The 17,035-nt window shown below is 45.7% G+C and overlaps 1 protein-coding gene across 1 annotated transcript in view; it reads left to right on the top strand.

The window, feature by feature from the left end:
- The window catches only part of LOC115199598 (1-phosphatidylinositol 4,5-bisphosphate phosphodiesterase beta-1-like), a gene marked incomplete at its 5' end in the record, with an annotated part of 78,837 nt that overhangs the window by 30,015 nt on the left and 31,787 nt on the right, over positions 1–17,035 (top strand). The window contains 8 exons of the mRNA XM_029762299.1: positions 1,028–1,182; positions 1,344–1,508; positions 1,851–1,950; positions 2,070–2,174; positions 2,315–2,430; positions 5,952–6,084; positions 7,150–7,203; positions 7,564–7,783. Of these exons, the coding sequence (XP_029618159.1) occupies positions 1,028–1,182; positions 1,344–1,508; positions 1,851–1,950; positions 2,070–2,174; positions 2,315–2,430; positions 5,952–6,084; positions 7,150–7,203; positions 7,564–7,783 (1,048 nt within the window). The remainder of the gene's footprint in view (positions 1–1,027; positions 1,183–1,343; positions 1,509–1,850; positions 1,951–2,069; positions 2,175–2,314; positions 2,431–5,951; positions 6,085–7,149; positions 7,204–7,563; positions 7,784–17,035) is intronic.

The raw sequence follows: 17,035 nt of genomic DNA, 5'->3' as shown, positions 1-17,035 counted from the left end.
CACCTTCTCTCTCTCTCCCCCTCCCTCTCTCTTTCATCTCTGTCTCTTCCTCTGTATCTATCTCCCTCCATCTCTCTCTCCCCTCCCTCTATCTTTCCTCTCCCTCTCTTCCTCCCTCCCTCTTTGGTACCGCTACCGCACGGCAAGCGGTACCGAAGCGCCTAGTCTAGGTCCAAGAGGCTTCTAAACAGCTTCTACCCCCAAGCCATAAGACTCCTGAACATCTAATCAAATGGCCATCCAGACTATTTGCCTCCCCTCCCTCGTTTACACCGCTGCTACTCTCTGTTGTTATCATCTATGCATAGTCACTTTAATAACTCTACCTACATATTACCTCAATTACCTCGACTAACCGGTGCCCCCGCACATTGTCTCTGTACCGGTACCCCCCTGTATAGTCTCGCTATTGTTATTTTACTGCTGCTCTTTAATTACTTGTTACTTTTATTTCTTATTGATTTCTTTAACTCCATTGTTGGTTAGGGGCTCGTAAATAAGCATTTCACTGTAAGGTCCTACACCTGTTGTATTCGGCGCATGTGACTAACAACATTTCATTTGATTTGTGTCTATCTCCCTCTCCCCTCACTCTCTCTCCCTCTCCTTCTCCATCCCCCTATCTCCCCCCTCTTTCTATGTCTTTCTCTCTCCCTCTCCCCCATTCTCTCTCTCCCTCTGTATCTATATCCCTCTCTCTCTATTTCCCTCTCCCTCCCTCTCTCTCTCTTTCCCTCTCTTTCTCCCTCTCTCTGTCTCTCCCTCTCTCTCTTTCTTTCTCCCTCCTTCTGAATATATCTCCATCCCCCTCTCTCTCTCTGCCCTCCCTCTCTCCCTTTACCTCTCTCCCTCCCTCTGTATATTTATCCCTCTCTCTCTCTGCCCTCTATCTCTTTCCCTTAACCTCTCTCTCACCCTTTTTTATCTCTCTCCCCCTCTCCCTCAATCTACCCCCTTCTCTCCCTCTCTCTCTCTCCCCTCCCTCTCTCTCTCTCTCTCTCCCCCTCCCTCTCTCTCTTTCCTTCAGACCTGTCCATGATGTTGAACCTGGGTATGTATGAGTACAATGGAAAGTGTGGTTACAGGCTGAAACCAGAGTTCATGAGACGACCAGACAAACACTTTGATCCCTTCGCTGAGAGCACTGTGGATGGCATCGTAGCCAACACATTTTCTGTTAAGGTGTGTATCTGTGTGTGTGTGTGGGTGCGTGTGTGTGTGCATGCTTGCGTACATGTGTATTAGTATGCGTGCTTGCGCGCATGTGCATGTGTGTACGCTTGTGTATGTGTGCACGGACATTACAACGCTCACACTTAATATCTTCATCTATCTCTCTCCAGATCATCTCAGGCCAGTTCCTGACCGATAAGAAGGTGGGGACGTATGTGGAGATAGACATGTTTGGTCTGCCGGTGGACACCAGAAGGAAAGGTTTTAAGACCAAGACGTCTCAGGGCAACGCTGTCAACCCTGTCTGGGAGGAGGAGGCCTTTGTCCTCAAGAAGGTAAGCCACAACATAGCGCAGATTGTTATGGGATTTGTGGTTCTTTAAGATCACTGAAGGTAATGCTGTCAACATTATCTGGGAGGAGGAGACCTTGATCTTCAAGAATGCACACCAATAGATGTACATATTGTTCTATTGAATGATGGGTGTAAATTAATGTTTAAAACATCATAGAGCAAAGTGTTATGGGATTTGTAGTTCTTAATAATAAAAAAATCCAGACCTCCCAGGGTAATCTGTCAACATTATCTAGGAGGACGAGGTTGTCGTTATCAAAGTGTCTCCTTTCTTACATGTTTGTGTGTCTGTGTGTCTGTCTGTCTGTCTGTCGTTCCGCAGGTGGTACTGCCCACTCTGGCCTCGATGAGGATATCTGTGTTTGAAGATGGAGGGAAGTTCATTGGCCATCGCATCATTCCTGTGAATGCCATCCGCCCAGGTGAGGCTTATAGGCTGTTAGCCTGACTGACTACCATTCTGGTCCATTGTTCTGCTTGAGTGATACTGTGTAAGCAGTCCTTGAACTTCTGATCGCCGACCCATGTGTGTGTGTTCCAGGTTATCGCTACATTGGTCTGAGGAATGAGAAGAACCAGGCTCTGACCCTCCCTGCTTTGTTTGTCTATGTAGAGGTCAAGGACTATGTCCCTGATACATTTGCAGGTACAGTGGTTGACATACCTTACAGAATACTGGTATATACAGAAACTAACCATAGAGTTCTAACCATGTTGATGTTTCCACTGGCTTACATAACATCATCTATGATACATTCTGTCCCCTCCCTCTGATTTCTTTCTCAGATGTCATCGAGGCATTGTCCAATCCCATCCGTTACGTCAACCTGAAGGAGCAGAGAGCCAATCAACTGGCAGCACTCACTTTGGAGGAGGGGGCAGAGGAGGAGGACAGCAAGGAGGTGTGTGTGTTTTTGTGTTAGTCTGTGTGTGTTTGTGCGTGTGCTTGCATGCGTGCGTGCGTGCGTGCTTGTGGGTGCCTGTGTGTGTGTGTTTGTGCGTGTGTGTGTGGTGTGTGTGTGTGTGTGTGTGTGTGTGTGTGTGTGTGTGTGTGTGTGTGTGTGTGTGTGTGTGTGTGTGTGTGTGTGTGTGTGTGTGTGTGTGTGTCATCCCCACACTAATCGACCTGTAACAGATCAATGAGCATCTCCCCAGGCAGTAGTCCTCTCTTTGGGTTAGAGCTATTGACCAGGGGTTAGGAACTGAGGCCTGTCGCTTTGTGAAGAGATGATTGGGTTAGATCTATTGACCAGGGGTTAGGAACTGAGGCCTGTCGCTTTGTGAAGAGATGATTGGGTTAGAGCTATTGACCAGGGGTTAGGAACTGAGGGGTGAGGGTTATGAGGTGAGGGACGATGGATGGGTTGAGCTTATTACCCACAGGGACAGTCAATGGAGAGCTTGTACATGCCGACACCATGGCAACGGTCGCCTAGTGAGTTAGTGGGCTTTCCACTGGAGGTTCAGAGACAGAGGGAGATTAAACCAAATCATGAAAAAACAAAAATATAATTACTTGACACATTGGAAAGAATTAACAAAAAAACTGAGCAAACTAGAATGCTATTTGGCCCTAAACAGAGAGTACACAGTGGCAGAATACCTGACCACTGTAACTGACCCAAGCTTAAGGAAAGCTTTGACTATGTACAGACTCAGTAAGTATAGCCTTGCTATTGAGAAAGGCTGTGTGCACACTACCAGCAAAATGAGGTGGAAACTCCTGCCAAATGTATGACCATATTAGAGACACATATGTCCCTCAGATTACACAGATTCACAAAGAACTCAAAAACAAACCAGATTTTGATAAACTCCCATATCTACTGGGTGAAATACCACAGTGTGCCATCACAGCAGCAAGATTTGTGACCTGTTGCCACAAGAAAAGGGCAGCCAGTGAAGAACAAACACCATTGTAAATACTACCCATATTTATGTTTATTTATTGTTCCTTTTGTACTTTAACCATTTGCACATCGTTACAACACTGTATATATACATAATATGACATTTGAAATGTCTTTATTCTTTTGGAAGTTTTTTCATGGTTTATTTCTCTTTTGTTTATGATCTACTTCAGTTGTTTTGGCAGTGTTAACATATGTTTCCCATGCCAATAAAGCCCCTTGGATTGATTAGATAGAAGAGGAGAGCAGAGGAAAACAGGACCAGCTCAGGGAGGGAGGACTCAGTAACAGGTGGTTTAGTGGAATAATATTTGAAAGAAATACACGCCAAGTACTACAACAAGTCAGGGTTGAAGAGAACCTAGAGATAACGTTGGGAGAACCTAGAGGAAGCTTTTGGAGAAAGTAGTAGAGAGTGTTAGGAGACCTTTGAGACAACGTAAGGAGAACATTGGCTAAATGTTAGTGAAACGTTAGAGAGTGTTGTCAGTGTGACTATGATCTGAGCCATGCTGAGAGTGGGGTACCACAGCTATGTCTACAAGGTTTCCAACAGGCTGCAGGTACGCTCTGTGTGTGGTGTGTTGATTGTGGTGTCGTATATTTGACGTACAGTAGCTTATTTGTAATAGAGTCATGGAATCGTATGGTTCTACTCTCATCTCATTGCATAGGCCGAGCAGAACCATGTATGTGTTGGGCTGTAATGTTACATACAGTTGAAGTCAGAAGTTTACATACACTTAGGTTGGAGTCATTAAAACTCATTTTTCAACCACTCCACAAATGTCTTGTTAACAAACTATAGTTTTGGCAAGTCGGTTAGGACATCTACTTCGTGCATGACACAAGTAATTTTTCCACCAATTGTTTACAGACAGATTATTTCACTGATAATTCACTGTATCACAATTCCAGTGGGCTAGAAGTTTACATACACTAAGTTGACTGTGCCTTTAAACAGCTTGGAAAATTCCAGAAAATGATGTCATGGCTTTAGAAGCTTCTGATAGGCTAATTGACATAATTTGAGTCAATTGGAGGTGTACTTGTGGATGTATTTCAAGGCCTACCTTCAAACTCAGTGCCTCTTTGCTTGACATCATGGGAAAATCAAAAGAAATCAGCCAAGACATCAGAAAATAATTTGTAGACCTCCACAAGTCTGGTTCATCCTTGGGAGCAATTACCAAACGCTTGAAGGTACCACGTTCATCTGTACAAACAATAGTACGCAAGTACAAACATCATGGGACCACGCAGCCGTCATACCGCTCAGGAAGGAGACGCATTCTGTCTCCTAGAGATGAATGTACTTTGGTGTGAAAAGTGCAAATCAATCCCAGAACAACAGCAAAGGACCTTGTGAAGATGCTGGAGGAAACAGGTACAAAAGTATCTATATCCACAGTAAAACGAGTCCTATATCGACATAACCTGAAAGGCCGCTCAGCAAGGAAGAAGCCACTGCTCCAAAACCGCCATAAAAAAGCCAGACTACGGTCTGCAACTGCACATGGGGACAAAGATCGTACTTTTTGGAGAAATGTCCTCTGGTCTGATGAAACAAAAATTGAACTGTTTGGCCATAATGACCATCGTTATGTTTGGAGTAAAAAGGGGAAGGCTTGCAAGCCGAAGAACACCATCCCAACCGTGAAGCACGGTTGGTTCACGGTTGGCAGCATCATGTTGTGGGGGTGCTTTGCTGCAGGAGGGACTGGTTCACTTCACAAAATAGATGGCATCATGAGGCAGGAAAATTATGTGGATATATTGAAGCAACATCTCAAGACATCAGTCAGGAAGTTAAAGCTTGGTCGCAAATGGGTCTTCCAAATGGACAATGACCCCAATCATACTTCCAAAGTTGTGGCAAAATGGCTTAAGGACAACAAAGTCAAGGTATTGGAGTGGCCATCACAAAGCCCTGACCTCCAATCCTATAGAATATTTGTGGGCAGAACTGAAAAAGCGTGTGCGAGCAAGGAGGCCTACAAACCTGACTCAGTTCCACCAGCTCTGTAAGGAGAAATGGGCCAAAATTCACCCAACTTATTGTGGGAAGCTTGTGGAAGGCTACCCAAAACGTTTGACACAAGTTAAACAATTTGAAGGCAATGCTACCAAATACTAACTGAGTGTATGTAAACTTCTGAACCACTGGGAATGTGATGAAATAAATAAAATCTGAAAGAAATCATTCTCTCTGCTATTATTCACATTCTTAAAATAAAGTGGTGATCCTAACTGACCTTAAACAGGGATTTTTTACTAGGATTAAATGTCAGGAATTGTGAAAAACTGAGTTTAAATGTATTTGGCTAAGGTGTATGTAAACTTCCGACTTCAACTGTACAGTACATTGGGCAGACGCTTACACTCTAGTCGGATGATGTGCTAAGTCAATGTGACCAGTACTGTGTGGACCCAATAAAGTGCTTTGAGGCCCAGTAAAAAATGTCTCATAAAGGCACTGTATCAGTTGCGCTGTCAATGTATTTGATTGATAGGTGGAGGCGGCTGGTGATGACCCAATGGAGCCTGACCCCCGGGTGACCTTGCCAGCAGAGAACGGGGTCAGCCACGCCCCCATCATCTCCTCCAAACCCCCCAGCCTGGTCAGCCACCAGCCACAGCCCACAGGTAGAGGTCACATCTCCACTTGAACTTACAGTAATAATAATAATCATTTATTAAACTTCTATAGTGCTTTTCATAATAGAAATCTCAAAGCGCTTCATGATGAAAAAACAAACAAACAAACACTACATGACCAAAAGTATGTGGACATCTGCTCGTCGAACATCTCATTCCAAAATCATGGGCATTAATATGGAGTTGGTCCCCCCTTTGCTGCGAAAACAGCCTCCACTCTTCTGGGAAGGCTTTCCACTTGATGTTGGAACATTGCAGCGGGGACTTGCTTCCATTCAGCCAGGAGCATTAGTGAGGTTGGGCACTGATGTTGAGCGATTAGACCTGGCTCGCAGCCAGCGTTCCAATTCATTACAAAGTTGTTTGATGGGGTTGAGGTCAGAGCTCTGTGCAGGCCAGTCATGTTTTTCCACACCAATCTCAACAAATCATTTCTGTATCGACCACCACTCCAGCTGATGCTTGGCATTGCACATGGTAATCTTAGGCTTGGGTGCGGCTGCTTGGCCATGGAAACCCATTTCATGAAGCTCCCAATGAACAGTTCTTGTGCTGAAGAACTCTGTAGTGATTTTTGTAACCAAGGACAGACGATTTTTAAGCGATACGGGCTTCAGCACTTGGCGGTTCTGTTCTGTGAGCTTGTGTGGCCTACCACTTCGCGGCTAAGCCATTGTTGCTCCTAGACGTTTCCACTTCACAATAACAGCACTTACAGTTGACCAGCTGGGGCAGGGCAGAAATTTGATGAACTGACTTGTTGTTTCAGCTCTGCAGTAAGGCCATTCTACTGCCAATGTTTGTCTATGGAGCTTGCATGGCTGTGTGCTCGATTTTATACACCTGTCAGCAACGGGTGTGGCTGAAATAGCCAGATCCACTCATTTGAAGGGGTGTCCACATATTTTTTGCCATGTAGTTTATCATGACTGTGACTCCGATATGGCAACCAGTTAACTTACATTTGGCATTCCACAACACATTTACCACCCACTTGGGTTGCCAGATATAGCCTGCCAAAACCCGCACTAACAGGTGTATATTGTTCATCAGGTTCAGTGAAAACTGCAGTGAAGACTGAGGATGTCATTCAGAGTGTTCTCACAGGTAAGACTAGAGTAAGACTCAGTAACAAACTAAGTGAACATGTCAGTCAGTGTTCTCACAGGTAAGACTAGAGTAAGACTCAGTAACAAGCTAAGTGAACACGTGTGGTCATTTGTCTATCTGTACTGGCATTACACCAATCTGAAACATCACGGAATTGTGCTGACAGGAAGAAAACTGACAGGAAGAAAGTCATTGATCAAAACACATATTTCTCTCTCTCTCTCTCTCTCTCTCTCTCTCTCTCTCTCTCTCTCTCTCTCTCTCTCTCTCTCTCTCTCTCTCTCTCTCTCTCTCTCTCTCTCTCTCACTCTCTCTCTCTCTCCTTCTCTCTCTTCTTTCCATCCCTCCTTCCTCCAGAGATGGAGGCCCAGACAGTAGAGGAGTTGAAGCAGCACAAGGGCTTTGTGAGGGAGCAGAGGAAGCAGTATAAAGAGATGAAGGAGTTGGTAAGGAAACACCACCGTAAGACCAGCGAGCTGATCAAGGAGCACACGGCCAAGGCTGCAGAGCTGCAGAACCAGCACCAGCGCAGGACCTCCGTGCTGCAGAAGAGCCACAAACGTGATGGTAAGAAAAGGTAGGTAGCCCTGCTCTTCTTCTCCTCCTCTTAGTCCTCCTCCGCTACTCTTCTTCTCTTCCTCTTAGTCCTCCTCCACGACTCTTCTTCTCTTCCTCTTAGTCCTCCTCCACGACTCTTCTTCTCTTCCTCTTAGTCCTCCTCCACGACTCTTCTTCTCTTCCTCTTAGTCCTCCTCCGCTACTCTTCTTCTCCTCCTCTTAGTCCTCCTCCGCTACTCTTCTTCTCTTCCTCTTAGTCCTCCTCCGCTACTCTTCTTCTCTTCCTCTTAGTCCTCCTCCACGACTCTTCTTCTCTTCCTCTTAGTCCTCCTCCGCTACTCTTCTTCTCTTCCTCTTAGTCCTCCTCCGCTACTCTTCTTCTCTTCCTCTTAGTCCTCCTCCGCTACTCTTCTTCTCTTCCTCTTAGTCCTCCTCCGCTACTCTCCTTCTCTTCCTCTTAGTCCTCCTCCGCTACTCTTCTTCTCTTCCTCTTAGTCCTCCTCCGCTACTCTTCTTCTCTTCCTCTTAGTCCTCCTCCGCTACTCTTCTTCTCCTCCTCTTAGTCCTCCTCCGCTACTCTTCTTCTCCTCCTCTTAGTCTTCCTCCCTGCCCTTCTTTCTGTATCCCTCTATTCCTCTCACCAGTGGCGATTTTAGCATATAAATCTTGGTAGGCAAAACCAAAAAATAATCCATGCCAACAAAGCCACTACACAACACTAAACAATAGATTCATTGCACTATAACGGTGACAAACGGTGCCCACAAACTCTCCCAACAGAAGTCCCAACACCTTACCACTGCTACGCCTTGTCCGGCAGCGAAACAGTTCATTCAGCCTAATTTATTGCCTTTAAAAAAACATAGCTGATATGGCTGACTTGCTTAAACAAATGTGGTTTCTAATGACTATTGAGATGTACAAACTATGGCATAAGGTGACGACAAGTGGATAAGAGGCTATCTGTCATTTCGATTAAGAGATTAATGAGTGAGCTAGGACTCAGAACATGGGCCGTTCTTACAGTATTATCCCTGTACACCAAGTCAAAACCATAGGATAAATAAAGGGGGCATATAAGCAGAGAATGAATGCTCTTACAATATTCGATGATGACCAATATTTTGCCAATTGGCCTGGACCCCTTTTACTGCCGATACGGAGCCCCGCCGATTCCACCACGACTGGTCTACCGATGTAATCCGCCCGAGGTGTTTCAACAGGCTCCTCCGTCGCGACGTTCCCTGAAGGCCCATCCGTGGCCCGCTAGCTATCTAGAGCATATCTGACTGTTAGCTGAAGAGGACCATCAGCCAATTTCTTGGGCAACAATACCTATTTTGCCTGGACCCTTTTACTGCCTACACGGAGCCCTGCCAATCCAACACGACTGGTCTGCCGACGTAACCGTCCGAGGGGGCAACAAACAACAGACTTCTTCCACCGCGACGTCCCCCCTAATAATAATAATAAATGAGTCTTTATAAACCAAGGTTGAAGCAAAGCAGATACACTGGTTTGTATGTAAAATCACAGAGAAGAAAAAATACTTTCTAAATAATGGGCCAATAATAGCATAATAGCATATAATGTCACAAAAAAGGCCCTTCTGCTAGCCTGCTAGCCCCGGCCCGCTAGCTGTCTGAATCGCCATGTCTCCAGCTCGCCTAGCCTCCCACTGGTCCCTATGATCACTCAGCTACGCATGCCTCTCCCTAATGTCAATATGTTTTGGTTAGTGATTATTGTCTTATTTCACTGTAAAGACTCCAGCCCTGCTCAATATGCCTTAGCTAGCCCGTTTGTTTCACCTCCCACACATGCAGTGACCTCACCTGGTTTAAATGGTGTCAAGAGACAAAACCTCTCTCATCATCACTCACTGCCTAGGTTTACCTCCACTGTATTCACATCCTACCATACCCTTGTCTGTACATTATGCCTTGAATCTATTCTTCCACACCCAGAAACCTGTTCCTTTTACTCTCTGTTCCGAATTCACTAGACAACCAGTTCTTATAGCCTTTAGCTGTACCCTTATCCTACTCCTCCTCTGTTCCTCTGGTGATGTAGAGGTTAATCCCGGCCCTGCAGTGCCTAGCTCCACTCCCATTCCCCAGGCGCTCTCATTTGTTGACTTCTGTAACTGTAAAGGCCTTGGTTTCATGCATGTTAACATTAGAAGCCTCCTCCCCAAATTTGTTTTATTCACTGCCTTAGCACACTCTGCCAACCCGGATGTCCTAGCCGTGTCTGAATCCTGGCTTAGGAAGGCCACCAAAAATCCTGACATTTCCATCCCTAAGTATAACATTTTCCGACAAGATAGAACTGCCAAAGGGGGCGGAGTTGTAACGGTTGTCGTCGGATATAGACCAAAATGCAGCGGGGAAATGTACACTCATCTTCTTTATTATAATCGGACAAGAGAGAACCAAAATAAACACGTACACAAAGAAAACACAATGACTAATCACAGGCTGGTAAGGCACAAGGCTATACACAGAACAATCTCCCACAAAGCACTCAACAAACACATACCTATATATAGGACTCTCAATCAGAGGCAACTAGAAAACACCTGCCTCCAATTGAGAGTCCAACCCCAATTAACAAAACATAGAAATACAAAAGACTAAACAGAACATAGAAATACACTAACATAGAACAGTGCCCAAAACCCCCCGGAATACATAAATCAAATACCCTACTAAACAAACCACCACCCCGAACCACATAAAACAAATACCCTCTGCCACGTCCTGACCAAACTACAATAACAAATAACCCCTATTACTGGTCAGGACGTGACAGTACCCCCCCCCCAAAGGTGCAGACCCCGGATGCACCTCACACAAAAAAACAAAATACCCCAAAACAAACATAAATCCCCTAAACTAAAGGGAGGGAAGGGAGGGTGGCTGCCGTCAACGACAGCACCTGTGCTACACCCCCCCTCCCCAACCCACCTATACTGGAGGTGGCTCAGGTTCTGGTCTACAGCCACCCAGACTGTAGGCATACTCGCTTGGTTCCGGACCGCAGGCAGACTCACTCGGTTCCGGGCCGTAGGCAGACTGACTCGGTTCCGAGCTGTAGGCAGACTCACTCGGTTCGGAGTTATAGTCAGACTCGCTCGGTTCCGGACCGCAGGCAGACTCACTCGGTTCCGGACCGCAGGCAGACTCACTCGGTTCCGGACCGCAGGCAGACTCACTCGGTTCCGGACCGCAAGCGACTCACTCGGTTCCGGACCGCAGGCAGACTCACTCGGTTCCGGACCGCAGGCAGACTCACTCGGTTCCGGACCGCAGGCAGACTCACTCGGTTCCGGACCGCAGGCAGACTCACTCGGTTCCGGATCGCAGGCAGACTCACTCGGTTCCGGATCGCAGGCAGACTCAATCGGTTACGGACTGTAGACCCATTCACCCCTCTCCGAACTGTGGGCCGTCTCACTCGGTTCTGCACAGTGGGCCGTCTCCCTTGGTTCCGAACTGTAGGCCGTCTCACTCGGTTCTGCACAGTGGGCCGTCTCCCTTGGTTCCAAACTGTAGGCCGTCTCACTCGGTTCCGGGCTTAACACTCTTACCGGATACTCATGACGGGGTACTGTTGTCGGATACTCTGGACGGGGTACTGTCGTCGGATACTCTGGACGGGGCACTGTTTCCGAATACTCTGGACGGGGCACTGTTTCCGGACACTCTGGACAGGGCACTGTTTCCGGACACTCGAGGCTGGGCTGACGCACTGGAAGCCTGATGCGTGGGACTTGTAGTGGAGGTACCAGCCTGGGGACACGCACCTCAGGGCTAGTGCGGGAAGCAGGAACCAGCCGAGTGGAACTGGTATTACGCACTGGAAGCCTGATGCGTGGTGCTGGTACTGGAAGTGCCAGTTTGGGAACACGCACCTCATGGCTAGTGCGGGGAGCAGGAATGGGCTGAGTTGGACTGGGCTGACGTATTGGAGGCCTGGTGCGTGGTACTGGTACTGGATATACCGGGCCGTGGAGAAGCACTGGCGGTCTCAATCGCACCTCCTGCACAACCCGTCCTGGCTGGATGGAACTAGTAGCCCTGTACGAGCGGAGTGCTGGTACAGGGCGAACTGGGCTGTGCAGGGGCCTGATGGTTGCCATGCGTAGAGCGGGCGTAGGGTAGCCTGGACCTAGGAGGCGCACCGGTGACCAGATGCGCTGCGCATGCATCCTCCTACCAGGCTGGATGCCCACTCTAGCACGGCACTTGCGAGGGGCTGGGATCACTCGCACCGGACTGTGCGCACTTCCGCATACCTCGGCGCTTCCCATAAAAAGCACGGGGAGCTGGCTTAGGTCTACTGCCTGGCCCAGCCAAACTACCCGTGTGCCCCCCCCCCAAAAAATTATTGGGGGTGCCTCTCCGGCTTAAACGCCAGTCGTGTTTCCCTGTAGCGTTCCCGGTCTTCGCTCCACTTTCTCCATGGACCTTCTCCGGCCATAATCTCCTCCCACGTCCACTTTTCCCGACAGTCCATATCAAATTCCCTTTGCTCCTTACTCCGCTGCTTGGTCTTTTTCTGGTGGGAGATTCTGTAACGGTTGTAGTCGGATATAGACCAAAATGCAGCGGGGAAATGTACACTCATCTTCTTTATTATAATCGGACAAGAAGGAGAACCAAAATAAACACGTACACAAAGAAAACACAATGACTATTCACAGGCTGGTAAGGCACAAGGCTATACACAGAACAATCTCCCACAAAGCACTCAACAAACACATACGTATATATAGGACTCTCAATCAGAGGCAACTAGAAAACACCTGCCTCCAATTGAGAGTCCAACCCCACTTAACAAAACATTGAAATACAAAAGACTAGACAGAACATAGAAATACACTAACATAGAACAGTGCCCAAAAACCTCAGGAATACATAAATCAAATACCCCACTAAACAAACCACCACCCCGAACCACATAAAACAAATACCCTCTGCCACGTCCTGACCAAACTACAATAACAAATAACCCCTATTACTGGTCAGGATGTGACAGGAGTTGCAATCTACTGCAGAGACAGCCTGCAGAGTTCTGTCATACTATCCAGGTCTGTGCCCAAACAATTCAAGCTTCTACTTATAAAAATCCAACTTTCCAGAAACAAGTCTCTCACCGTTGCCGCTGGTTATCTTTTTAGAGATAGACGTGCCGCTAGCGACCCACCTTGACAACATCCTGTGAAAATGCAGAGCGGGAAATTCAAAAATACTACATTCGTAATATTAACCTGTCTAGGACCGGCGGGACGAATTCGTCCCACCTACGTAACAGCCAGTTGAATCCTGTGGCGTGATTTTCAAAACCTTTGAAATGCTATTACTTCAATTTCTCAAACATATGACTATTTTACAGCTATTTAAAGACAACTCTCGTTAATCTAACCACACTGTCCGATTTCAAAAAGGCTTTACAACGAAAGCAAAACATTAGATTATGTCAGCAGAGTACCCAGCCAGAAATAATCAGACACCCATTTTCAAACTAGCATATAATGTCACAAAAACCCAGAAGACAGCTAAATGCAGCACTAACCTTTGATGATCTTCATCAGATGACACACCTAGGACATTATGTTATACAATACATGCATGTTTTGTTCAATCAAGTTCATATTTATATCAAAAACCAGCTTTTTACATTAGCATGTGACGTTCAGAACTAGCATACCCCCCGCAAACTCCCGGCGAATTTACTAACAATTTACTAAATTACTCACGATAAACGTTCACAGAAAGCATTACTCCTCTATGCACTCGATATGTCCGATTTTAAAATAGCTTTTCGGTGAAAGCACATTTTGCAATATTCTAAGTAGATAGCCCGGCATCACAGGGCTAGCTATTTAGACACCCACGCAGTTTAGCACTCACCAAAATCAGATTTACTATTAGAAAAGTTTGATTACCTTTCCTGTTCTTCGTCAGAATGCACTCCCAGGACTTCTACTTCAATAACAAATGTAGGTTTGGTCCAAAATAATCCATAGTTATGTTCCAACAGCGACGTTTTGTTCGTGCGTTCTAGACACTATCCCAATGGTAAATAACGGTCGTGCGCACGGCGCATTTCGTGACAAAAGATTTCTAAATATTTCATTACCGTACTTCGAAGCATGTCAACCGCTGTTTAAAATCCATTTTTATGCAATTTTTCTCGTAGAAAAGCGATAATATTCCGACCGGGAATCTGCAATTAGGTAAACAGCCGAAAGAAAATACTGCACGGGGTCGAATCGGGGCACGCGCCTAATTCCATTGTCCTCTGATAGACCACTTGGCAAAGGCGATTATGTGTTTCAGCCTGAGGCTGCCTCGTCATCGTTCAGGTTTTTCCCGGGCTCTGAGAGCCTATTGGAGCCGTAGGAAGTGTCACGTTACAGCTAAGATCCTGACTCTTTAATAAACAGAAGCAAGAACAACAACACCTTGTCAGACAGGCCACTTCCTGCATGAAATCTTCTCAGGTTTTTGCCTGCCATAGGAGTTCTGTTATACTCACAGACACCATTCAAACAGTTTTAGAAACTTTAGGGTGTTTTCTATCCAAAGCCAATAATTATATGCATATTCTAGTTACTGGGCAGGAGTAGTAACCAGATTAAATCGGGTACGTTTTTTATCCGGATGTGAAAATACTGCCCCCTATCCCAAAGAAGTTAACCATTCATGAAGATACAAGTGTCTTACATCATTTAAAAGCTTAACATCTTGTTAATCCAGCCGCTTTGTCAGATTTCAAAAAGGCTTTACGGCGAAAGCATACCATGCGATTATCTGAGGACAGCACCCCGCATACAAAAGCATTCAAAACATTTTCCAACCAAGCAGATGCATCGCGAAAGTCAGAGATGGTGACAAAATAAATCCCTTACCTTTGAAGATCTTCATCTGGTTGCAATCACAAGGGTCCCTGTTATATAACAAATGGTCCTTTTGTTCGATAAAGTCCTTCTTTATATCCCAAAAAAGTACGTTATTTGGCGCGCTTCATTCAATAATCCACCTGTTTCCCCTCATTCAAAATGCATACAAAATGAATCCCAAACGTTACCAATAAACTTGGTCCAAACATGTCAAACAACGTTCCTAATCAATCCTCAGTTACTCTAATATGTAAATAAACGATCAAATTTAAGACGGAAAATAGTATATTCAATACTGGAGATAAATAACCATGTACGCGTCATAAACATTTTACAACCAAGCAGATGCCTCACGAAAGTCAGAAATAGCGATAAAATAAATTACTTACCTTTGAAGATCTTCATCTTTTTGCAATCCCAAAGATCCCAGTTACACAATGAATGGTCGTTTTGTTCGATAAAGTCCTTCTTTATATCCTAAAAATGTCAGTTTATTTGGTGCGTTTGATTCAGAAATACACCTGTTCCAACTCGCCCAATATGCCTACAAAGGAATGTAAAAAGTAACCTGTAAACTTGGTCCAAACATTTCAAACAATGTTTCTAATCCAACCTCAGGTACCCTAATATGTAAATAATCGATCAAATTTAAGACGGAATAAACTGTTTTCAATACGGAGAAAAACAACGAGGAGCGCGCACTCATTCACGCGCACCAAAAGACTAGAGACCTTCTGAGTGACATTTAGAAAGAATATGAATACTTCTTCATTTAAAAAAAAAAGAAAACATCGAACAATTTCTAAAGACTGTTGACATCTAGTGGAAGCCATAGGAACTGCAATTTGGGTCCTAATAATAAGTCTTTCCCATAGAAAACATTTGGAAAGTCCAATGACCTCAAAAAATGTCCTGGATGCATTGTCCTCTGGGTTTTGCCTGCCAAATCAGTTCTGTTATACTCACAGACATTATTTTAACAGTTTTAGAAACCTTAGTGTTTTCTATCCAATACTACCATGCATATGCATATCCTAGCTTGTGGGCCTGAGTAACAGGCAGTTTACTTTGGGCACCTCAGTCATCCAAACCTACGAATACTGCCCCCTATCCCAAAAAGTTAAAGACCACCTTCTGCCCCCAGCTGTGCCCTGGACACCATATGTGAATTGATTGCCCCCCATCTATCTTCAGAGCTTGTACTGTTAGGTGACCTAAACTGGGACATGCTTAACACCCTGGCCGTCCTACAATCTAAGCTAGATGCCCTCAATCTCACACAAAATATCAATGAACCTACCAGGTACAACCCCAAATCTTTAAACACAGGCACCGTCATAGATATCATCCTGCCCAACCTGCCCTCTAAATACACCTCTGCTGTCTGCAAACAGGATCTCAGTGATCATTGCCTGCATCCGTAATGGGTCTCCTCATCACTGTCAAACGCTCCCTAAAACACTTCAGCGAGCAGGCTTTTCTAATCGACCTGGCCCGGGTATCCTGGAAGGATATTGACCTCATTCCATCAGTAGAGGATGCCTTGTTATTCTTTAAAAGTGCTTTCCTCACCATCTTAAATAAGCATGCCCCATTCACAAAATGTAGAACCAGGAACAGATATAGCCCTTGGTTCACTCCAGACCTGACTGCCCTTGACCAGCACAACAACATCCTGTGGCGTACTGCTTCGAATAGCCCCCGCGATATGCAACTTTTCAGGGAAGTTAGGAACCAATATACACAGGCAGTTAAAAAAGCAAAGGCTAGCTTTTTCAAACAGAAATTTGCGTTCTGTAGCACAAACTCCAAAAAGTTCTGGGACACTGTAAAGTCCATGGAGAATAAGAGCACCTCCTCCCAGCTGCCCACTGCACTGAGGCTAGGAAACACTGTCACCACCGATAAATCCACGATAATTTAGAATTTCAATAAGCATTTTTCTACGTCTGGCCATGCTTTCCACCTGGCTACCCCTATCCCGGTCAACAGCCCTGCACCCCCCCACAGCAACTTGCCCAAACCTCCCCCATTTCTCCTTCACCCAAATCCAGATAGCTGATGTTCTGAAAGAGTTGCAAAATCTGGACCCCTACAAATCAGCTGGGCTAGACAAGCTGGACCCTCTCTTTCTAAAATTATCTGCCTCAATTGTTGCAACCCCTATTACTAGCCTGTTCAACCTCTCTTTCGTATCGTCTGAGATCCCCAAAGATTGGAAAGCTGCCGCGGTCATCCCCCTCTTCAAAGGGGGAGACACTCTAGACCCAAACTGTTACAGACCTATATCTATCCTATGCTGCCTTTCTTAGGTCTTCAAACGCCAAGTTAACTAACAGATCACCGAACATTTCGAGTCCC

Source organism: Salmo trutta, chromosome 1 (assembly GCF_901001165.1).
Source record: "Salmo trutta chromosome 1, fSalTru1.1, whole genome shotgun sequence".
Classification (NCBI taxonomy): Eukaryota; Metazoa; Chordata; class Actinopteri; order Salmoniformes; family Salmonidae; genus Salmo; species Salmo trutta.
This window is presented reverse-complemented; position numbering and strand designations above follow the sequence as displayed.